We start from the raw sequence: 21763 nt of genomic DNA on the forward strand, positions 1-21763 counted from the left end.
CAAAAAACTCAATTCCCCAGACTTTCCTTCCTCTGTTTCCTCCACAGCACAGCATCAGTTGTCTGAAACGTAACCCCTGTAAAGCGGATCAGATGCATGCTCACTGCTACCTCCCTGCTGTAAAGAAGTAGTGGTATAGATCTGATGAATGATGTGTTTGCCTTGATTGTATCTGGTCTGTACAGTTCAAGATATTGCAGGGCGAGCAAATCCTTGTCTGACTGCACAGTTGAAGCACAAAGAGATTTGATACAGTAACATGAAAAAAGGCCTGAAAGGGGAAACTGTTCTCTGAGTGAACCTGTGAATTCCTCTCAGATTGAGCTTATGAGATTGGAGGAATGTTTTCGGAAGAGTGGTTGAAAGGAGCTTGTAACACTGCAGGATTTGTTTCAGGCCAAATACAGATAACATTAGCAGACAGACAAAAGGGTCACAGATCTGAGTTTTGCTTGTAACAGAGAAGCATGAAGGCCTTATCGAGCTACAGTTACAGTACAGCTCTTGTTCACCAGCTTAAGCTCAGCCAGGCATGGTGGTGTACCACTTAGTTTTGTGCTCAATCCACTACAAGTGTGGTTGTTGAGATCTTTAAAGATCAGCAGCCAAAGAGAAAAGAAACTTTGGCTTCTTTTGGTGCTGAGAACGACATCTTGCCTGTCACATCGGCAGAACTTTAGATACAAAGAATTGACCTTAAAAAGAAGACAACTTAGACTAGACATCTTTTCACTTTAAATCTACGCTGTCGTGACACCACAAATAGGAGCTTATTTCGTCTGATACGGCGGCGCGGGATGACTTCTGCAGATGTAATCTTCAGGTGCGCCAGTCTCATTTATCTGTCATCCTCCCGAGGCTTTCGGAGAGCGTCTTTATCCAGGTTCTACAGAGGAATTCGCAAAGACTGCAGATGAAATATGGAGGGATTGGTTTCAGCAGAATCACTGCTGGCAGCCCTGAGAGGAGGAGATAATTACCACTTTGACAAGCTTTGATCACAGGTACAGTTATTCTCAGAATGTCTGTGTTGATAGAACAATGAGATGACGGCCTCAGAATTCGAATTTGCCCTAGTTTCTCTCCCCCCGCCCATCGGGCTTAGATTCTGAATAGAAGCTCTGTGCAGAGACAAAAATGACAAAATGAGGGTATTTTACGTGCCATGGCTTAGCTGACCAGAACCCACTTGATTCGTAGAAGTGGAGAAAAGGGATCTGATGATGGCTACTGAAATGTTCTGGATGCATGGAAGCCATGGGTAAGTCATCCGTGACCTGCGAATACTGTGGGTGGAATGAATCACTGCGGTTTCTTTTTGTCAGGAGGCAGCAAATTATTCAATAAAAACGACAGCGGGTTCAGCGAGCCTTAAGCTGGAGTTGGTTTTAGCAAAGTAGGAGGTGTGGGTTCACGAGGGGTAACGCTGGTGGGAAGGAGAAGAAAAAAAACTCAAGGTGAAGATGTAACCTCACCACAAAGAAGAAAGGTTCAGTTTATTGAGAGCTCTTTGAAAATGCATTCAGACCACAGCGCTGCCCTAAAGCAAACATGCCTCCTACACTGCCTACCTAGGCTAAACTAAGACGCAGCATTTGTGAGCAGGGGCCACCCAGCTACAGGAAGGAAGATCTTTGTGTGTGTGTTTTAGGGTCGAACAAGTCAGATGAGTCAGCTTTTCTCCTTCTCTGACCTCAAAATGTAAACAGAAATTCCTCTGAGTTCTCAAGTCAGCTCTTTGTGTTTTGTGTTACATATGTTCTCATTATTTGGGAGTGAATTCTACTCCTACAGGATTTATTTCACCTCTTCCTGTATCCTACTCATGAGTCCTGCGCTGATGTTGTTCTCCTGAAGGCTCAGATGCCTCAGTGGGAAATGCGTCCTGCAAAGCAGCGCCCCCATGATATCGTTTCCCCCCACATCACTGATTCCATTCCTGTCCAGATCCACCTGCCGAAGACTTGCGTTCTCCTTCAACATGTCGGCCAGCAGCCTGACCCCCGGGTCTCCTAAGTTGTTCTCATCGAGGATGATCTGAGTCAGTGACGCGTTTCCTTTGAGGCTGTCGAAAAGCTCCTTCCACGCTGTCAGATCGGCACCGCTGCTCTGCGCCAACCCCAAGTACTGAAGGTACGAGTGGTGCCTCAAATAGGACGCTAACACCTTCACCCCGTCGCTGCTCAAGCCATTTCCCCCAATATCCAGCTCTTGAAGTGCAAAAACCCTGAAAGAGCGCCATCCAGTGGGGAGCTGCAGCATATTCTGCTCTGATGGGTAAAGCATTGCCTGTTGGATGACTGCAGCAGCTCTGGCTGTTTGTCCCTGCAGCTCAGCAATTCCGCTCAATAGGGTCAGCAATCCATGGTCACGCAGTTTGTTTCCAAACAGGCTGCGAAGAGAGAAAAAAGAATGGTTGTCATAGAGATTTATTTTGACTCATGCATGAAAAGCTGACTTAAAAAGAGTGCATACTTGCACCCTGATTTTAAGTTCTCCCTCTTTATGATATATGAGGCAGAAAATCATTTGCATCTGCTTATTCTGCAGCATGTTGTTGTAAATTCTGCATCTCTTATGGATCGTTAAGTGCTCATTTCCCTTTATAGAGGCAGACATATATTAAAAAACATGTTCAAATGAAGGATTGAAGATTTGAATAATTGTACAAGTGTTAGAAAAGATGCATCAGACTTTCTATGCATTTAATCAACATTTAGTGAACACTGTTAACTCTCACAGGGACGCGTTTGATCTGCTGCAGCACACATTAAAGGATTGTTTTTGTTTCATCAGAACCTAAAAGTGTTTTGTACTGGATTATTTCTTGGCTGAGACTGGTAACTTTCTTGAGTCTCTCATGGTTGCCTGGCTACTGCACATAGGAATTGTCCAGAGTTGAGCTATGGCTGCCAGAACATGGCTGAAGCCTCGTTAGTAATGAGCAAATGAGAGGGTGGTTGAAATCGTCTCACTGACAAGCTACCAAAATTCAAAAAGATGTATTTAGAGTAATTTTCCACTAATTCTTTAAGACCAACACTTAATGTGTAGTGTACACAAAGATTTACAGATCTCTACCTTCTCCGTCTGTACAAAGTGAAGCTAACATTGCCCCAAATCTCACTAACATGCTGATCTTTCAGGTAGGTGCGATCCACAGAACAGATTTTTAATATGGTATGAAGCAGACATTCAAGGTTATAGAAAGTTCAGAGACTTCTGTGTCAGTGATGTTAGATCCAGGCTCAAAACTGGAGGTGACGGAGCTTCTGCATTGGCTGCTCCCACGCTGTGGAACAGTCAGGGCTGCTCAGTCTCTTCAAAGTTTTAAATCAAAGCCTAACACCTTTCTCTTGTGTTGTCTTTGAGCTTGACATCCTGACATTTCATCTTGCAACTATATTGTTTCTCTTATTTATTGTGTTTGAGACATTATTTTTTTTACCTAAGTTGCTCTTTTATTGACATTATGTTTCTATCTTGTACAGCACTTTAGTCAACTGCGATTGTTTTAAAGTGTCATATATATTAGATATGACTTGGACTTGATTAGTGTGTCGTCACATTTCCTCTTGCATTCCTCTTCTCTCTAATCTCTGCTAATCTAGTCCACACAGCGCTGCATTTGTCAACAGAGCTGTCAATCATGGCGTTGTATACCCCTTTTCTTAGCATCAATCACATCATCAAAAGATATACTGAAAACATCAAATAATAACTAGACTTCTGGGCCACCATTGGCCTAGCGGTCCAAGCATGCACTTCATGTACAGAGGCTACAGTCCTCGCCACAGCGGTCGCAGGCTCGACCCCTGGCCACTACCATTTTTTGTCATCCCCCAATCTCTACTCCCCACAATACCTGTCTCTCTCCAGCTTTCCTGACCAATAAGGGCAAAGATGCCCAAAAAACATAACTTTAAATAAAAAAAAACTAGACTTCTCTGTGAAATGAAAACTTGGACCTGAATCAGCATGTTTAGAACTAACTTTGATAACAGAACGCATGTGTCAGAAAAATCTCCTCTTTGGATGCCCCTCAAATTTATAAAGATAAAAAAGTGTCCTCTGGATGCCCCTCAAATGTAAAATTTAAAAAAGGGCCCTCTGGATGCCCCTCAAATGTCTAAACGTAAAAAAAGTGCCCTTTGGTTTCCCCTCAAATGTATAAACGTTAAAAAAAAAGTGGCCTCTGGATACCCCTCAAATGAATAAATGTAAATAAGTGCCCTTTGGATTCCCCTCAAATGAATAAATGTAAAAAAGGGCCCTTTGGATTCCCTTCAAATGTATAAAGGTAAAAAAGTGCCCTTTGGACGCCCCACAAATTTATAAATGTAAAAAAGGGCCCTCTGGATGCCCCTCAAATGTATATATGTAAAAAAAGGGCCCTCTGGTTACCCCTCAAATGAATAAATGTAAAAAAGTGCTCTTTGGATGCCCCTCAAATGTATAAATCTAAAAAAATGGCCCTCTGGATGCCCCTCAAATGTAAAAATGTAAAAATGTAAAAATGTAAAAAAAAAAGGGCCCTCTGGATGCCCCTCAAATGTATATATGTAAAACAAAGTTCCCTCTGGATGCACCTCAAATGTAAAAATGTAAAAATGTAAAAAAAAAAAGTTCCCTCTGGATGCCCCTCAAATGTAAAAATTTAAGAATGTGAAAAAAGGGCCCTCTGGATGCCCCTCAAATGCAAAAAATGTAGGAAAAAAGGGCCATCTGGATACCCCTCAAATGTTTAAATGTAAAAAAGGGCCCTCTGTATGCCCCTCAAATGTATAAATGTAAAAAAGGGCCATCTGGATACCCCTCAAATGTATAAATGTAAAAAAAAAGGGCCCTCTAGATACCCCTCAAATGTATAAATGTAAAAAAGGGCCCTCTGGATGCCCCTCAAATGTAAAAATGTAGAAAAAAAAGGGCCCTCTGGATGCCCCTCAAATGTATAAATGTTAAAAAAAAAAGGGCACTCTAGATACCCCTCAAATGTATAAATGTTAAAAAAAAAGGGCCCTCTAGATACCCGTCAAATGTATAAATGTAAAAAAGTGCCCTTTGGATGCCCGTCTAATGTATAATTGTGTATAATTGTTACGGGTTACGCTTCTGCTCCTCAAACAGCCTCAGTACAACACTTGTTAGGAAGGTAAGGCTGTAAGCAGAGAGCAGCCCCCCCAAAACAGTCCTACAAATCCAGAGGAAGTAATTGAAATTTAAGGTCCAAAAGAGGCAGAACATGTGTGAAGAAAAAAGAAGAATGAAGAGTCCCCAAATCAGGTTGAGGCTAAAATCTATACACGGTGTAAGGCTAATAAAGTAAAATAAACGGGGTAAAGGTGAGAGCATCAAATCACAGACTCAGGGAAAAATGTGATGGCAGAGAATAAAGCTTAAGATGCAAGAGAAGATGGATGACAACGCCAAACACCAAAAGTAACCTTACACTTCACCAAACAACAGGTGGGACATATGACACTTTGTCCTGTATGAAATGAGCAGGTGTGCATTGCACTGTATCTCACATGTCAGCCTGCACTGAGTGTCCACATCTGTCAACATGTCTCTAAAAAAAGCCCTGCTCTCATACCCTAACTGTATTTTTAGAGAAATAGAACACACTGTAACTCAGAATGATGAGGCTTTCTTGTTCACATAAAGGAGATGGATTGTGTAATTCAGAAGTGAAAGGCTAAAATTTTACCCTGCAACTGCAGCTGTCCTCGTATTAACACCGTCTTTTTACTGTCAGCTCAGATTTATTGTGTTCTTTTCTAAAGTCACATTTTTAAAGCTGGATGTTCCTGGAGCTGCTTCTTATTCTGTGAGTCTTCCCTCTCTGTTTCTGATGTAACGTGGAACACTGGAGCCGCAGACTTACTGTAAGCCTCTGACCTGAGGCTTCACTCTCAGAACGTCCAGCAGGATGTGAGCGCCATATGGACCGATGAGGTTGAGGTTGAGGTTGAGCAGCGTGACCTCGGACAGGCTTTTCTTTAGGGCCCCCGCCAGGCTCAGCAGATGGTCGTCAGTCAGGTCCGTGTTTCTCAGAACCAGCTGCTCCACCTCATCGGAGATGCTCAGCACCGTGATCATTGCATCAAGCTATGGTCAGAAAATAAGACAAAGACATAGGTTGTTGGCTTGGCTTGGTTTGGTGCAAGATATCATCTGAAAACCAAATTTCCAAAGGTAAAGACGTGCCTCATAATAAAACTGTTGATCAATAATAATGAGAGCCAATGGAACCTTAGAAACACACACATGAAAGGAATCTGACCCATTTCACATCTGCCTGTGGCAAAAACATTAGTGAGAGAGAGTAGAGAGTCGGGAAACAATGAAAGTTAGCCGGCACAGATGTGAGAGCACCCCATGAAGCTCTTGGACGTCAACCATCTCTGATAGGGAAAAGTGGAGCAAGATCCTGTCCTTCAATCCTGGCAACAACAGCAGAGCTAGCAAGTGCAACTCTGGGTATCCTGGCGCTACAAAGTAACTTAAACCATTAGCGGTAGTGATAATAGCAACAATGTTAGCAGTTGTGACATTTGCCTCAGAATGTTTAAAGTTGTGTCAACTGCAAAGTTCTGAGAAGACGGGGAGCTGAACGAGAGCAAAATGTCATCATAAATAAATGCAGAAGCCGCGTTCACTTTGTCTACCGTTACCTTCGATGGAAATGTTGAGTTAAATGTGGATTAAAACACATAAGCAGGCTAATTTTTTAAATTATGAATTGACTGTGAAATCAGAGGGACCATATCTCTAACTGTATCATTTCTTTAATCAAATAAATAATCATCTTTAAATCAATATTTTGTGTCTAGCCAGGTCATAAGCAGTATTGATTAATACATTTGAGACAAGACCCCTCTGCTTCAAGCATAGGCTGTATGAAAAATGGATGTGGGATCCGTGAAGTCACCCATCTGTTTCTGATGCGCTGTTTTGAAGCCAATTGTCGGCGGGTGCCATATTGGAAATGTTGAACTCGACCTTACTTCGTCTAAGCTAGTGTGAGGTAAAGAGGCGTGCCTTTAGCCTTTTTCGCCAACAGCTACAGGGTGCCCACCTGTCAATCAAGTCAGCCATGCCCTTATTTAGGCAAAACTTGTAAGTTTAATATCTTTAAAAATAACAAGTTATAAATGAATGCACCCCCTGCAGAGTGTTCCCTTAAAGAGAAATGAGCAATACAGACCTAAACCGTTTCATGAACCAGGTTATAAACATGTTTTTGTATTGCTTTTAAGATTGTCCCTTTTGGATTGGGTGTGTACCAAGCGGCAGCCTCCGGTCTCAAACTATGAAGCCCATGCAGAAGTGTTATAAACTGTAATTCATCGAGACTCTGCTTGAGGCTGGCTGCAGAAACACCGGAAACCACATAGACATGAGTGGGGAATAGATGATCTTTGCAGCATTAATAAACATGTTTACAGCCATGTTCAAAAAACGGCTTGGCCCTGCGTAGCTAATTACGTCACACTCTGCCTGGTTGAGTTCCGCATTTCCAATATGGCTGCCGCCGTTGATTGGCTTCAAAACAGCGCTAAGGAACAGATGGGTGACTTCACGGATACTACGTCCATATTTTATACAGTATATGGCGTGTGTATGTGGTTTCTGGTGTTTCTGTGGACGCTCAATGAACTGCAGTTTTAGCACTTCCGCATGGGCTCCATATTTTAATACTGGAGGTTGCCACTTGACTTCATGTCGGGGCCTTGCACATTGAAGAGATTCTAATTCACATAACCATACTCACTACACCACCATCATCCCTTACATCAGAATCTACACATCCTTAGATATTTAAGAAAAAACATGTATTTTTCTGTTTTTTAAATGAAGTAAACATTTTTGTAAATTCTCTTTTCTCTGTTGTCTCTGTTTCATGCTCAGTAATAGACACTGATCTCAAAATTTAACTGACTCCCCTAAAGCATGTCTCATCACTGGAAAAAGTTATGCATTTCAGAGCTGACCTACTGGCATTTTGAAAGATTTCATTATCCAAGGGGTAAATCAGGCAAAAATCTCCATTTATTTATATTCAATTTCTATTGCTTTGCCATTTGTACCATCCTGGAAGGGAAATGTCTGCAAAACTCGACAAAGAAACAGAAAATCTCATCCAACTTTAGGTTCAATCGTCAGACAGCAAGTCTCTAAAAAACAGATTGCATCACTGACCTGGGAACAGAATATTGCAAATATATCGTCTTCATTGTTTGTGTGTGGGAGCAGCAAAGCTCCAATCTCTGGGTGCTGGCTGGAATGTGATGTGATCAGGGCAGGTACTGGAGCTTTTTTTAAATGCCGAGACAGGGGGAGAATCTAAGAGGCATATGGTCTGGCTGTCGGCCACAACCGCTGTGCCACTTTGCTGGACCTTGAGGAATTTTTCAGGCAGAGTGTGAAGCTCTTTTATCATGGCGAGAATGAGCCAGCCAAACGCCTGCTGCATGTCCCAGATAAAAGACACTGACCATTTGTTACAGCCGTTTAGGTATTAACCTCCACGCAATGAAAAAGTCCTCCAAATTAGGACGTTTGGTGAAATAATCAGCTTTTTTTATCAGTTTATGAATGTCAGAAAGACATGAAGAAATGTCCTTTTAAGGCTGATGTATTGTTATTTTCTTGAGAAAGGCTTCCTTGTCCTTTTTTTAGTTCTTTATCGAACAAAGTGTTAATGCTTCACTCATCTTGTTATAAGTCCATTTCCTCCAATGTCTTCTTTGTAGATGATCTATTATTCTCTCTGTATTAACAATCATTAGCAAGAATGGTAAAGGTGAACATATTTTTTTGTATTTTTCTCATTTGTTAATCATTTATTTAATCCAATTTGTCCGTATGATCGTTTGTTAACAGCCTCTGAAATTCCTTTATAACAATATTTAACAGTAACAGCAATCTCTGAACCCATCGGCAATCATTGCCTTTTATCCTCTGACAAGAGATGTGACATAAGCCTCTGGGAATGGATGCTAACTTTTCAGTATGCTAATTCCAGTGTGGCCAGGTGTAAGCGTTCAATGACTTCCAGCAAAGTCTTCCTTTCGCATGTGACGTTTACATCTGCAACATCACTGCTGTCTTTTTTGGTCTATTACAACCCCAGGAGTTGGGCCTGTTCATCTGTCTGTATCATAGACTGTATAAAATATGGACGTAGTATCCGTGATCCTGTTTCTGAAGAGCTGTTTTGAGGCCAATCGGCGGCAGCAGCCATATTGCTGCTGTGGAGCTGTGGAGCTGTTGTGACGTAAAGAGGCGGGGTTTGAGCCTCCTAGCCAACAGCTGTGTGTTCCCGCATGTCAATCAAGCCAGTCATGTCCTTATTTGGGCAAAAACTCCCTAACTCCTACTGTCAACAAGTACGTCATACAACCTCAACCCAAGAAGTATATCTCGATAGAACAGATCCAGACCATACTCTTTGTCTAGTCTTGGACCATCCAGTCTCAACAGAGTCTGGTTCTACTCAAGGTTTCTGCCTGTTAAAGGATTTTTTCTTGCTACTGTTGCAGAGTGCTCCCTGATGGTGGATTAATGTTGGTTCTTTTAAATAACCTACTCTTTTTTGGAAGCATCATAGTGTGATTTGGCACTATATGAACAAATAGTGATTGAGTGAATTGATAGAATATTAGTCCACCAAGAGCAAGCACTCAGCAACAGGCAGAAACCTTGGGTAAAACCAGACACATTTGTAAACAGCTATCTATCGTGATTGGATTTAGGAGGGAAAACAATTACAACTTCTATTGAATCAAGAAAGAAAGAAAACTCTGAAAGAAAAGCAAATCCTTGACCCATGTGTTAAAGAAAACAAAGATTTAAACAAAGGGTTATTACCAAAATAAAAAATGCCTCTCATTGAGAGACTCTTAATCTCAATATCTTCGAAATTGCTGCGTTAGAGAAAAAATTCACCCCTCTAACAGTGAGAGCACATCAAGAAATTAGCTATCCAGACAATACTTGTCTTTTGTACCCGGCTGTAAACATGTCTATTTCTGCTGTAAAGATCATCTTTTTCCCATTTATGTGTATGTGACTTCCGGTACTTCCAGAGCCAGCCTCAAGCAGATTCTCGATGAACTGCAGCTTTTAACACTTCCGCATTGGACTCATATTTATAGACCGGAGGTTTCCGCTTGGTCTGTAGTCGGTCTCAATTCAACTGCTAGTACTGTACCAGTGAGGCTTAACTCTGACTCACTTCAACAGCATGAGCCCAAGAAAGAAACCTACTTTCTACAAATGTACTTACAATTCATGGGTCTTAAGTTTGTCAAAATAACAACATTAATGATAAAAGTGTAAAAAGTAAGATGCAAACTTGTTGATTGTATAGCAGAAGTTGACTCAATCATTTCTGATGCATTCTAGGTAATCGGGAAATGTAAGCACTGATTGCCTGTTACACCTAGAACGTTTTGGTAGATGAACTTGCATGAAAATATCTGATCATAGAGAAACACATTGTTATCAAATTACCACCGAAAGAAGTCTGGATGTCATTGCAGCAGTGTGTGTTAGCTCTGCATACAGACTGTTTTTCCTGCGTACACCAAAGCCTTCTGATACACGAGTGGTCAATGCTACTTAGACTACACATGTACTACAAACAGAAACTAGAACACTGAAAATCCAAGGCCACCTCTTTGAAAATCACTGCTCTATACTATTTCATAAGTTTTGTGAAATTTGCATCACTTATTTACAACTCTTTTTTTGGGGCAGAATATTTCTATTGCAGTAAACTTATTGAGACAACTTCACATTAATAATGCATTTTGAAGTCTTTTTAGTAATAATTTTTTCCTTTTTTGAATGCAACATTACAAGTTTCAACACAACTTAATGCTCACTGCAGCATAATAAAAGTATGAGGTGATTTTAAAGGCTTTTTTGGGGTATTTACTGCCAAGACTGTCCTGGCAAAAACAACGATTCACCTCAGTAGTTAGTGTCGGACACACACCTGCGCCTGCAGGTCTTGTTCCCTAACAGGCTCCTCTTTGCCAGCACTTTGGCTGGCTGTGTCCTCCTCCTCCCCCTCTGGCTCTCCATCAGGCTGGAGGACGGCGTCACTTTCAGCGCTGAGTTCCACATCTGAGCCCAAAGCTTTGGGACCTGATGACAGGCTCTTCTGCAGACGGCACCTCTCCAGGACTTGGCATGCAAAGAGGAAGAAAACAACTCAGGCAACAATAAAACTGTCGCAGCAGAAGCCAAGTACACATAGTGATATTGATACCCAGTGTTGATGTGAGAATGCAAGTAATGAAATCTAAAATTCAGTTTAATAGAGAAAACAGATTCTCTGTAGTGAGATTTATGCATGCAGGCGCGTGTGTTTCAGCATGAATCTAGTCTGGATAACCTCTCCATTCATCCATTCATCCATCCATCCATCCATCCATCCATGCTCTCAAGCAGACATCGCTCCTCACATCACTTTCTCGCAGATTCACGATTTCTGCTTAAGTGTGTTATGTAAATCAGTCACAAGCACTCTAGGGGGATTCCAGCTTGCTCCTTCCGTGGAGCTGCTGCGGTTTCTTCACTCACTGTTTGCCTTGAACCAGTTGTGTTTGTTTTGGCCCTGCTCCAACGCGGCACTCATTTCCAAACATTCTTCATAGAAGTCCTTCAGTCTTTCCCCGTCTCTGTTTTTCTCATTTGATCCCAGGTCCTTCTGCTTCTCCGCGTTCTGCTTAGTCATCGCTTCTTTGTCCTGCAATGAATCTTCACAAAGAGACATTCTTGTTCTTTTCCTTTTTTTTCCCACCACAAAACATATTTAATGGAAGAAAAAAAACATGCAAATGCAACAAAGGTCATTTGCGATTCACTTGAAAGACTGTATTCTCATCTGGTTTCACCGCCTTCTCTTACAGGAATCAAAGCAGCTTAAATGAGTCAAACAATGCTTACCGAGAATTCTACTTGTCTTGTTTGATTGTGGCTGCATCGTAGCAACTTTGCTGCTTTTTTTCAGCTGTTTCTTCTTTTCTTGTTCAGCCAAAGCTTGTTCTTCACATTTTTCTTTCTCTGTTGGCCTCTGGGAAACCTCTGAGTCCTTACTGTCTCGCCCTTCTTCGTTCTTCTTTCCCCTTGTCCTGCCTTTGCTCTCTTTCTGATTACTCTGACCTTTGTGTCGTTTCCTCTCGGATGTCTCTTTAATCCTTGCTTTAGCTGAGTCTTCGCTGTCTGTGGATCCTCCGCCGCCTTCTTTGATGTGTTTTCTTGTCCTCCTTGTTGATTTCTTCTCTGGTTTGGCTGGGATGAACAAAGGGGATGATGGGCATGATTCGATGTTGCCTACATTGGCGACAAAATGAAAGAGAAAAAGTGCTTTGTTAGATATTTTCTCTTTAAACTCGTCTGCTGGAATCAAGGACTGGGCCTAATGTCAAAAAATGTTGATGAATAAGCTTTAAGAAGTAATGGAAAATGGAGCCACTGGTTCTCCGGGCTTTGTACCGTTGCCAGGGCTCTGCTCTAGAGGGAGAATTAGGTTCTGCTTTGTGCCATTGTTCAGATGCTGGCAGGAGCTGTATTTGTTTCGTAGACTGGTACATCTGAAAAAGATGAAAAATACACCTTCATCCTGAATCACATTCCTCCCATATACCTCCAACAACTTCATTCCCTCATGGCATCCAGTATGCAGACTTTTTCCTCCTCTGTAGACCCACAGTAAGTTCAATCTGCAGACAAATGGGTTCACCTGATGTGTTTCGACTGCTACTAATTTCAAATGCTCTTCCATCGCTGTGTGTTGTTCTCCCAGAGGATGAAACCTGACCTGTAGCAGGGGATCCCACCAGCTAGCCACGTCAGTCTGAAGCAGCTCCTCTTGCCCTGCTGGAAGCCTGGAGCGTAGCGGTACTCGCAGCAGGAGCTGATCCTGGCCACCATGATGCCGTTGACGTACAACGTAGCACTGAAGGGGAAACCTCTGTGACGCTGAGAGATGAACTGGAACTGCTCTGAAAGAAGCAAAGAGAGTTTTTAAAATCTTTTTCAAGGAAGGTAAGGGTGACTATGTTTGATGACTCAGAATGAACTGTTGTTCAGAGGATTTTTCTGAGGGGGTCAGTGGATTCAGAGATAGGCCCAGTTTAAATCTCCATTCCAAAGTCTGAGCACTGAACCCTCATGGACATATATGATGTCAGGCCTTCAGTGAGTGTGTGGATGAGTCCCTGAGTACGGTGGCCTAAAGGCTGATTTATACTTCTGCGTTGCCCCTATGCAGCAGGGGCTGACGCGGACATGAGCACCACATACTTGTGCGTCGATGTGTCCATGTCGCGCAGCAATTCTACGCCCGAACGCTTGAGGGCAGTGTGGTCTCCCGCTACGATCTCTGTTTACTTTTCCACAGCGATTCAGAGCGTGTTATGTTAATCTACAGCTGATACATGTTACTGTTTATCATACAGACATGATTACATGAAGAATAGAGAGGAGGAGATGAAATACACGGCCGATGTGCGGCCGATGTCCGGGATCCCGGAAGTGATATGGAATGGGAGAAACACAATGCCACCGAGCGCGCCAATCACAGGGCTTGCGGTCTGCATTGATTCTAAGCGTAGTTACATTTTGGAGGAGGTGCACGTCAGCTACGTGCGTAGGCCTCTGCGTATGTACGGGAGCTACGCGGACCCTTGGCATAGGCTACGCCGTCGATTCAACGCAGAAGTATAAATCAGCCTTTAGAGGTCAACTACACAAACATTTCAGGAAAAATACAAACCAAGAAAAACAGTTAATTATATGCCAAACTATTTCACAGAATGCAGAAAATGAATTCACAAAACGTGTAATTGTAATTGTTTTCCGGGAGGCCAAAAGCCAGCCTCAGCTCCACCTCTTTGACTGTGTCTTTGTTGACTGAAAGTTTAGCTGAGTCATCATTTCCAATATGGCAAACCACAATCATTGGGCTTTTTAACATCTCTTCGTGGACCAGTGGGTGACGTCACTGAGACTTCATGTTGTCATACTTATTTACATTTGTATTTGGTGAGGCTTTTTCTTCCTGTCGACAAGTTTGCAGTGAACTCTGAGTGTGTCCCAATGGAAAGTTTGCAGAAATGCAGATTGGTGTTGTAAAGTCTGCATCAGAGAGCTCATGCTCTTCATGATTCAACAGTAGGACAGCTTCTAAAGGCTGATATATATTTCTGTGTCGAATTGACGGCTAGCCTACGCCAGAGGTCAGCGTAGCTCCTGACATGCACCTCCTCCAAATGTAATTACCCCTAGAATCAACATTTTGTCACAGGACATTTAACCCTCTTGAACTGTTTGTCTCTTCATCAAGAGCCATACAACTGGGGCCTTAAGCACTGCTTCCATCTTCAGCCTAGCCCTGTACTGATCAGCAACCAGTTATTAAATACAGTTATAAGATTACCTCTTCAGATGTTTCAGTTGTTCCTGTTATCTTTCAGTACGCTTCTAACAGCACATCAACACTTTGTTACACTGTTCAGCTGACAGACACAATTACAGTCACCGTTTGAGGGAACCGGCACAGCAAGAACAAATGATTCAGTTTGTGCAAACTATACAGACTATATTTGTATTTATGAATCCATTCCACTGACTGTTTACCGTCTTTAATCCACACCGACAGCCTTGGCTTTATTTGTGAAGCAAGATATCATTCTCCAAGCTCTCTGATTCCAACACAGCACAATAAAGGTGAGTGAAATTAAGTTTGAACTGCATTTTGAACTAACTTCAAAAATCACTTGTAGTGTGGTTTATAGTAAAGACATATTTCAATGGAAATATTTTTGAGCAATTGTGTCTATGTAGCGTAATTCCAATAAAAGAGCACGTTGATTTAAATTCAGCCTGTTTGAAATGTGCCCCTACGTGTCAGCTATAAGAACTGTTGTAAACAGATCAAACAAACAGTTCGGAGCAGAAATCTATAACTTTGTTCTTACATCAGCCTGACATGTTGATTCTCTCCCTGCAGTGACAGCTGTACAGTTTGTTTCAACATGAAGCAGCTGCAAAGATAAAACGCCCTCTCTTGTCTGCTGATTTTTTTATGTGATGGCAGACAGTCAGGTCACACATCAACTTTCTGCTCTCGCTCAACTCAAACGGAGCCTCAGGCCAACGTCCTCATCGTCCTTTTTCCCCTTGCTGCAAGGGGAGATGAGGGGATTGAATAAGTGAACCTCTGGGTCTGGTTATTCAAAGGGATCCAGATTTTGAAATCCACCTTTTTGCCATCCAGGATCAGTAAATCCAGCTTATTTGTATCCCTTTTTCAATAAAAAATAACATATTACCAGTGCACTGAATGGACTACATACTGCATACTTTGTCTACAGGGGGACACCAAAATCCACACAAACTAAAAGATCCTGACAGTTCCCTCCAATTAAATATTGTATGTTTGACATAGTATGTTTGATCATTGCAAAGAGGTCGGGTTCTTTGACAGAATTAAAAGTGTTTTTACAATTTGTTCCTGAAATCCAGCGTGAATCTTGAATGTTTGGATCAAAGTCCAATCCTACTCAAAAGTTTCAAACAAAACAAACTACAGGTTTTATCTGGATTAAGACCAACTCTGGATTACTTGATTCCATCGTGGATCATTAAAAATACTCTGTTTTTAAACGTTTTAAAGATTGGATGCAATCTAAACTTTATTATGATTAGATTAAGTTTGATCAACTGGGCCCTGATTCCCCTTGTCCATAATGCTTGGTCCATTTAATGTCAGTTTAAGTTTTACTTTATATTTCTGAATATAAACCCTGATAATGAAAATGTTCTTGCATTTACTTTGATCATATCACTCGCTGGTCTTTAAGTTTCAGAGCTCTTACCTCCTGCTGTCACTTGCCCTTTGAAGACACAGATATTCTCCCCTCCGTTAACTTGCTGGAGGACCTTCAGTTCATCCTTAATGGACCCCGATCGAGACCCCTGAAGACCCTGTCCCAGGTAAGTCATCGTCACAGCCACGTTGGATTTCTTGGCCTCTTTTTGGGCTTTCAGGTTACTCTGATATGAAGAGAGAGGACAAAGAGGTTTGACACTGAAGAGACGTTTAGTCAAATATTCAAATGAAGCTAAGGAGAAGTCTTGTTACCTGTTTTTTAGGATGATTCCCAGTTCTCTGAGAGGTGACAGAGGAAAATGATCCTCTTCTTTTGTCGTATAGGTATGGGCAGGACTGACTCAGAGCTCCTCTGATGGAGTTCAAACTAGAAGTCTTTGTCGTGATGGCAGGGAGGAAAAGATCGTCTTTACCATTTCTGCTGGAACGGGCTGAGTCATCCAGCTATAATAAGTTAAAATACAAAAGTTGAATATAAAAAAAATGTATGTGACACCTTTAATACAAACTTTCAGCACAGAGTTTTTCACACTGAAACAAGTAAATTAAAAATAAGAATATAATCAGAAAGAGGAGATATCATTCTGAATAACTGAAAACAGTACAGTAAATATATAACATGCCAGAGGTTACTAAATAAAATATTTAAACAGTTAAATTAAGACATATTAAATTAATTGCTGGTAAAAAAAAAAGTGCAATACCATGGTATCAAAGTAAAATAATTGAGATAAATAAAATGATAACAATAAAACCAGACAAGTAGTGATAATAAAAATGTAATTCCTACAAACAAAAATAGAGATGTACACTAAAATGAAATGAAATGATTTAATACTGTTGTTAAAATGCAAACCAACAAAAAAATGTTTTAACCATGGCTTCAACAGCCAGATTTAATATTACAACAATATCAAAACTTGTCTTTTCAAAGTTTGTCTCATTAGATTGAAACTACATGATCCATCCTTATTTCATCCTAATTATTATGATTTAAAGTCAGTACATCATCCAGAAGTCTGACAACCTGTGGGGCCCGTAGCTTTAAAATATATTGTTTCCAGCTGGGATAAATACTTGGTTCTTATTGGTCAAAATCCTTTAAAATGGTGATCAATTCCAAACAAAAAACAGCATCAGAGGCAACCTGATCACACATGTCATCAAATCAAATCAGATTTTTGCACATTCCACCTCTGCCTGTTGACACTGTGGCAAAAACAGTCTGTGCCTCCAGCTGGTTCTGAGAGTTGGGATATCAGTGGGGAATACTGTCGCGTGAACGACGGTTGGTTTTGTAAATTAGAATCCCAATAAGGTGAGCAGGACCCTGGAGGAGAAGTCTTGTCTCACTGTTATTTGTGCCTTAGATTTTTTGGCAAAGAAAAGGGATTAATACCTACCCTGTAGATAGAATGTATTTTAACGCACTGTCCCTTTAAAACCCTCTCCATCACTCATTTAGAGTTCCTTCCATGTGTGAGTTTCACATAGAGCTCTAAATCTGTGTCAAAGTTGTAGTGATGGGAAGTTTGGCTCTTTTCAGAGAGCCAGCTCTTTTGACTCGGCTCCCAAAAAAGAGCCGGCTCTTCCGAATCCCGAACGGCTCTTAATTTAGGATCTTTTGTAGCCGTATGTTTTACCTTAACTTTGCAAAAAATAATGAATTGTGTGTTGAAAACCCTCTTATGTAAACGTTTTTTATGAGAAGCATTGTAATAGGGTTAGGGTTAGGGTTAGGATTAGGGTTAGGATTAGGGTTAGGGTTATGATTAGGGGTTAGGGTTAGGATTAGGGTTAGGGTTAGGATTAGGGTTAGGATTAGGGTTAGGATTAGGGTTAGGGTTATGATTAGGGTTAGGGTTAGGATTAGGGTTAGGATTAGGGTTAGGGTTAGGATTAGGGTTAGGATTAGGATTAGGGTTATGATTAGGGTTAGGGTTAGGGTTAGGGTTGTGATTAGGGTTAGGGTTAGGATTAGGGTTAGGGTTAGGATTAGGGTTAGGGTTATGATTAGGGTTAGGGTTGTGATTAGGGTTAGGGTTATGATTGGGGTTAGGATTAGGGTTAGGGTTAGGGTTGTGATTAGGGTTAGGGTTAGGATTAGGGTTAGGGTTATGATTAGGGTTAGGGTTAAGATTAGGGTTAGGGTTAGGATTAGGGTTAGGGTTAGGGTTAGGATTAGGGTTAGGATTAGGGTTAGGGTTAAGATTAGGGTTAGGGTTAAGATTAGGGTTAGGGTTAGGATTAGGGTAAGGGTTAGGGTTAGGATTAGGGTTAGGGTTAGGATTAGGGTTAGGGTTAGGATTAGGGTTAGGGATAGGGTTAGGATTAGGGTTAGGGTTAGGGTTAGGGTTATGATTAGGGTTAGGGTTAGGGTTAGGATTAGGGTTAGGGATAGGGTTAGGGTTAGGATTAGGGATAGGGTTAGGGTTAAGATTAGGGTTAGGGTTAGGGTTAAGATTAGGGTTAGGGTTAGGATTAGGGTTAGGGTTAGAATTAGGGTTAGGGTTAGGATTAGGGTTGGGGTTAGGGTTAGGGTTAGGATTAGGGTGAGGGTTAAGATCAGGGTTAGGATTAGGGTTAGGGTTAGGGTTAGGATTAGGGTTAGGGATAGGGTTAGGGTTAGAATTAGGGTTAGGGTTAGGGTTAGAATTAGGGTTAGGGTTAGGATTAGGGTTAGGTTTAGGGTTAGGGTTAGGATTAGGGATAGTGATAGGGTTAGGGTTAGGGTTAGAATTAGGGTTAGGGTTAGGATTAGGGTTAGAATTAGGGTTAGGGTTAGGATTAGGTTTAGGGTTAGGGTTAGGATTAGGGATAGGGATAGGGTTAGGATTAGAGTTAGGGTTAGGGTTAGGATTAGGGTTAGGGTTAGGATTAGGGTTGGGGTCAGAACTAAAACTAAACTTAAGCAAACAGAACCAGAACCAAACTCAAGCAAACCGAACCAGGACCGAACCAGAACAGGAACCAGAACCAAACTCAAGCAACCAGAACCAGAACCGAAGCAGAACCAAACTCAAGCAAACCGAACAAGAACCAAACTCAAGCAACCAGAACCAGAACCAAACTCAAGCAAACCGAACCAGAACTGAACCAGAACCGAACCAGAGAAAGCAGAACCAGAACCAAACTCATGCAAACAGAACCAGAACCAAACCATAACCAAGCTCAAGCAAACCGAACCAGAACCGAACCAGAACCGAACCAGAACCGAACCAGAACCGAACCAGAACCAAACTCATGCAAACAGAACCAGAACCAAACCAGAATCAAGCTCAAGCAAACCGAACCAGAACCGAACCAGAACCGAACCAGAACCAAAATCAAGCAACCAGAACCAGAACCGAAGCAGAACCAAACTCAAGCAATCCGAGCCAGAACCGAACCAGAACCGAACCAGAACTGAACCGAAGCAGAACCAAACTCAAGCAATCCGAGCCAGAACCGAACCAGAACCGAACCAGAACTGAACCGAAGCAGAACCAAACTCAAGCAATCCGAGCCAGAACCGAACCAGAACCGAACCAGAACCGATCCAGAACCGAACTGAACGAACCAGAACCGAACCAGAACCAGAACCGAACCAGAACCAGAACCCAAGAAAACAGAACCAGAATCAAACTCAAGCAAACGGAACCAGAACTGAACCAGAACCAAACTCAAGCAAACAGAACCAGAAGCAAACTCAAGCAAACAGAACCAGAACCAAACCAGAACCAAACCCAAGCAAACAGAACCAGAACCAAACTCAAGCAAACATAACCAGAACCGAAACAGAACCAAACCCAAGCAAACAGAACCAGAACCAGAACCAAACTCAAGTAAACAGAACCAGAATACACACCACCATACACAGCCTCCCCTCCATCACCTGTATCCTATATCCTCACATGTGATTGGCCGCATGGCCGCCATGCTGACCAATCAAAACAAAGTTCTGCTGTGAGCAGAGCTGGGGCTGAACACTGTGAGAGCTAAGCAGCGAAAGGAAAAAACTGGGAGCCGGCTCTCTCTGGATGCAAGCCGGCTCTTCCGATTCACTATAAAGCATCGGCTCTCAGAGCCGCAACTTTTGATCATGACACATCACTACAAAGTTGGAGCACTTCTCATTGTTAGAATAATGATAATATTCATACATCATTGAAGAACTGAGTGCTGACCTTGTAGATCTCCACAGTGTCAGGGTTCTCGAGGAGGAGGAGTTTGCTCTTCGCTCTGATCAGACTGGCGATGGAGCGAATCATTTTCGGATCTCTGCCAGGTTGAGCTGGGATCTGTCAGTCAAGGAAAAAACCTTACTGACTCCACAGAAATATGTTAAATTACAGTCAATGTTCATGTTATTAACCCAGAGACAAATGGTCAGTCGTCAGCTACACTTACAGGAGTGTCTCTGTCTCCTCCATGGACTCCTCTGTAAAACAGATCCTGAAGGAGGCTTTTGCTGTTTCTCCTGATTCTCCTCATTGATTCTTTCTCATACGAGGCAGGATTCATACTGATGGGGAAACAGCAACATATATAATTAAAAATACAGTCATTAGCAATGTGTTTCATGTTTACAGTGAAGGATTTCCCTTCATGTTTCAGCAAGAGTTGCTGTAGTAAGAAGAAAAAGCCATAATTCAATATAAATATATATATATAAATCCAGGGGTGAAGCTGTTACAATGAAAGACGGCTTTTGCCAAATAGAAAATCAAGAAATAAAGAAAAGATATTTAGCTTAGTTAGGAGTTAAATGAGGAGATTGTTAAGTCTGAGCTAGAGCCAGAGTTAGCCTAGCTTTGCAATTGCAAGAGTTAGCTTGAACCTAGCCAAAGCTTTGACACACCCCTGCAAAAACCTTTAATGTTTTGTCATTAATATATTATATTTGATTTTCTTTTTCTTATTTAAGAGTAATAACAACATTTTAAAGGACTATGGGTGCGCAAACTTAGGCCCAGCTAGCTGCTTCCCCCTGCTTGTAGTCTGCACATTAAGCTAGGCTAAATATCCTAGCCACCAATTTGAATCTTAACTTGCAGGTATGAGAGCGGTGTAGATATTTGGATGTTACTCTTGGCAAGAACTAACAAAACAATTTTTTATTTTTTTTAAGTCTGTTTCTTTCAGCAAATTTAACTTAGCACCACTAGGGTTAGCCTAGCCTTTTGGTGTAGCTAATACTGTCTATAACAGCAGCTATCCAGAGTGAACCACTAACTTTTAGTGCTCCCCCTGGTGATTGGCAGCAGTATGGGTCTTATCTTCCAGTATAACAGATTGAACATGGCATGAAAACAAAAAAATCTCTAAGTGCAATAGCATGTGATATGATTGCAGTAGGACTGTAATGGAGCAAATATGACAGCTGTGATGCCTTAAAGCAATTCATGGTATATTTGTTGCAGAAAATAAAGCAATAGCATGATAATAATTTAGTAACGACAGCCTGAAATATATTTTAAATCATGCTTTTTAAGAGATACTTAAAATTTGTTGTCAATAAAACACCCCTACCCTAAAAATAAAGATAAAATGGTATGGTCTGCCATTCAGAGGTCTTAAACCAGCGTAATATAACTCAATCATTACCTTATTATTGTGCTGTAATATAAAGTCTAACCTAATGATCATGTGAGAGGATTTATATTCAATCTAAGGTAAAGAAAGATATGTTTTTAGTAGAGAATTTGGCATATAATTTAGCCTGGAGGATGATATAAAGTCATGAGATGGGAGGTTTACAGGTGAATATTGATTTTGTCTTACTTCTCAGTTGTAAGGTCACTGTTGTCAATAAACACACCGAGGCAATGAAATCTTTTCACCTGGGCCTTGTGCGTTAAAAACAAAATAAAT

General features: G+C 41.5%; 1 protein-coding gene across 2 annotated transcripts; it reads right to left on the minus strand.

Annotated features, from left to right (window-relative positions):
• Positions 1–1458: 1458 nt before the first annotated feature.
• LOC117818424 lies at positions 1459–20989 on the minus strand. 2 transcript variants are annotated; one of them, XM_034691288.1, is made up of 11 exons: positions 20300–20989; positions 20077–20190; positions 16163–16354; positions 15897–16074; positions 12836–13019; positions 12511–12608; positions 11962–12348; positions 11596–11772; positions 11006–11196; positions 5885–6108; positions 1459–2392 (listed from the first exon to the last, which is right to left on the minus strand). In XM_034691288.1, exons 1-11 carry the CDS (start codon positions 20471–20473, stop codon positions 1798–1800), a joined length of 2514 nt encoding a protein of 837 aa, XP_034547179.1. In that variant the 5' UTR covers positions 20474–20989; the 3' UTR covers positions 1459–1797. The 2 variants fall into 2 exon arrangements, with proteins under 2 accessions (XP_034547179.1, XP_034547178.1); XM_034691287.1 differs by having other exon boundaries at positions 20053–20190.
• Positions 20990–21763: the final 774 nt, after the last annotated feature.

The sequence above is a fragment of the Notolabrus celidotus genome, chromosome 9 (assembly GCF_009762535.1).
Source record: "Notolabrus celidotus isolate fNotCel1 chromosome 9, fNotCel1.pri, whole genome shotgun sequence".
Classification (NCBI taxonomy): Eukaryota; Metazoa; Chordata; class Actinopteri; order Labriformes; family Labridae; genus Notolabrus; species Notolabrus celidotus.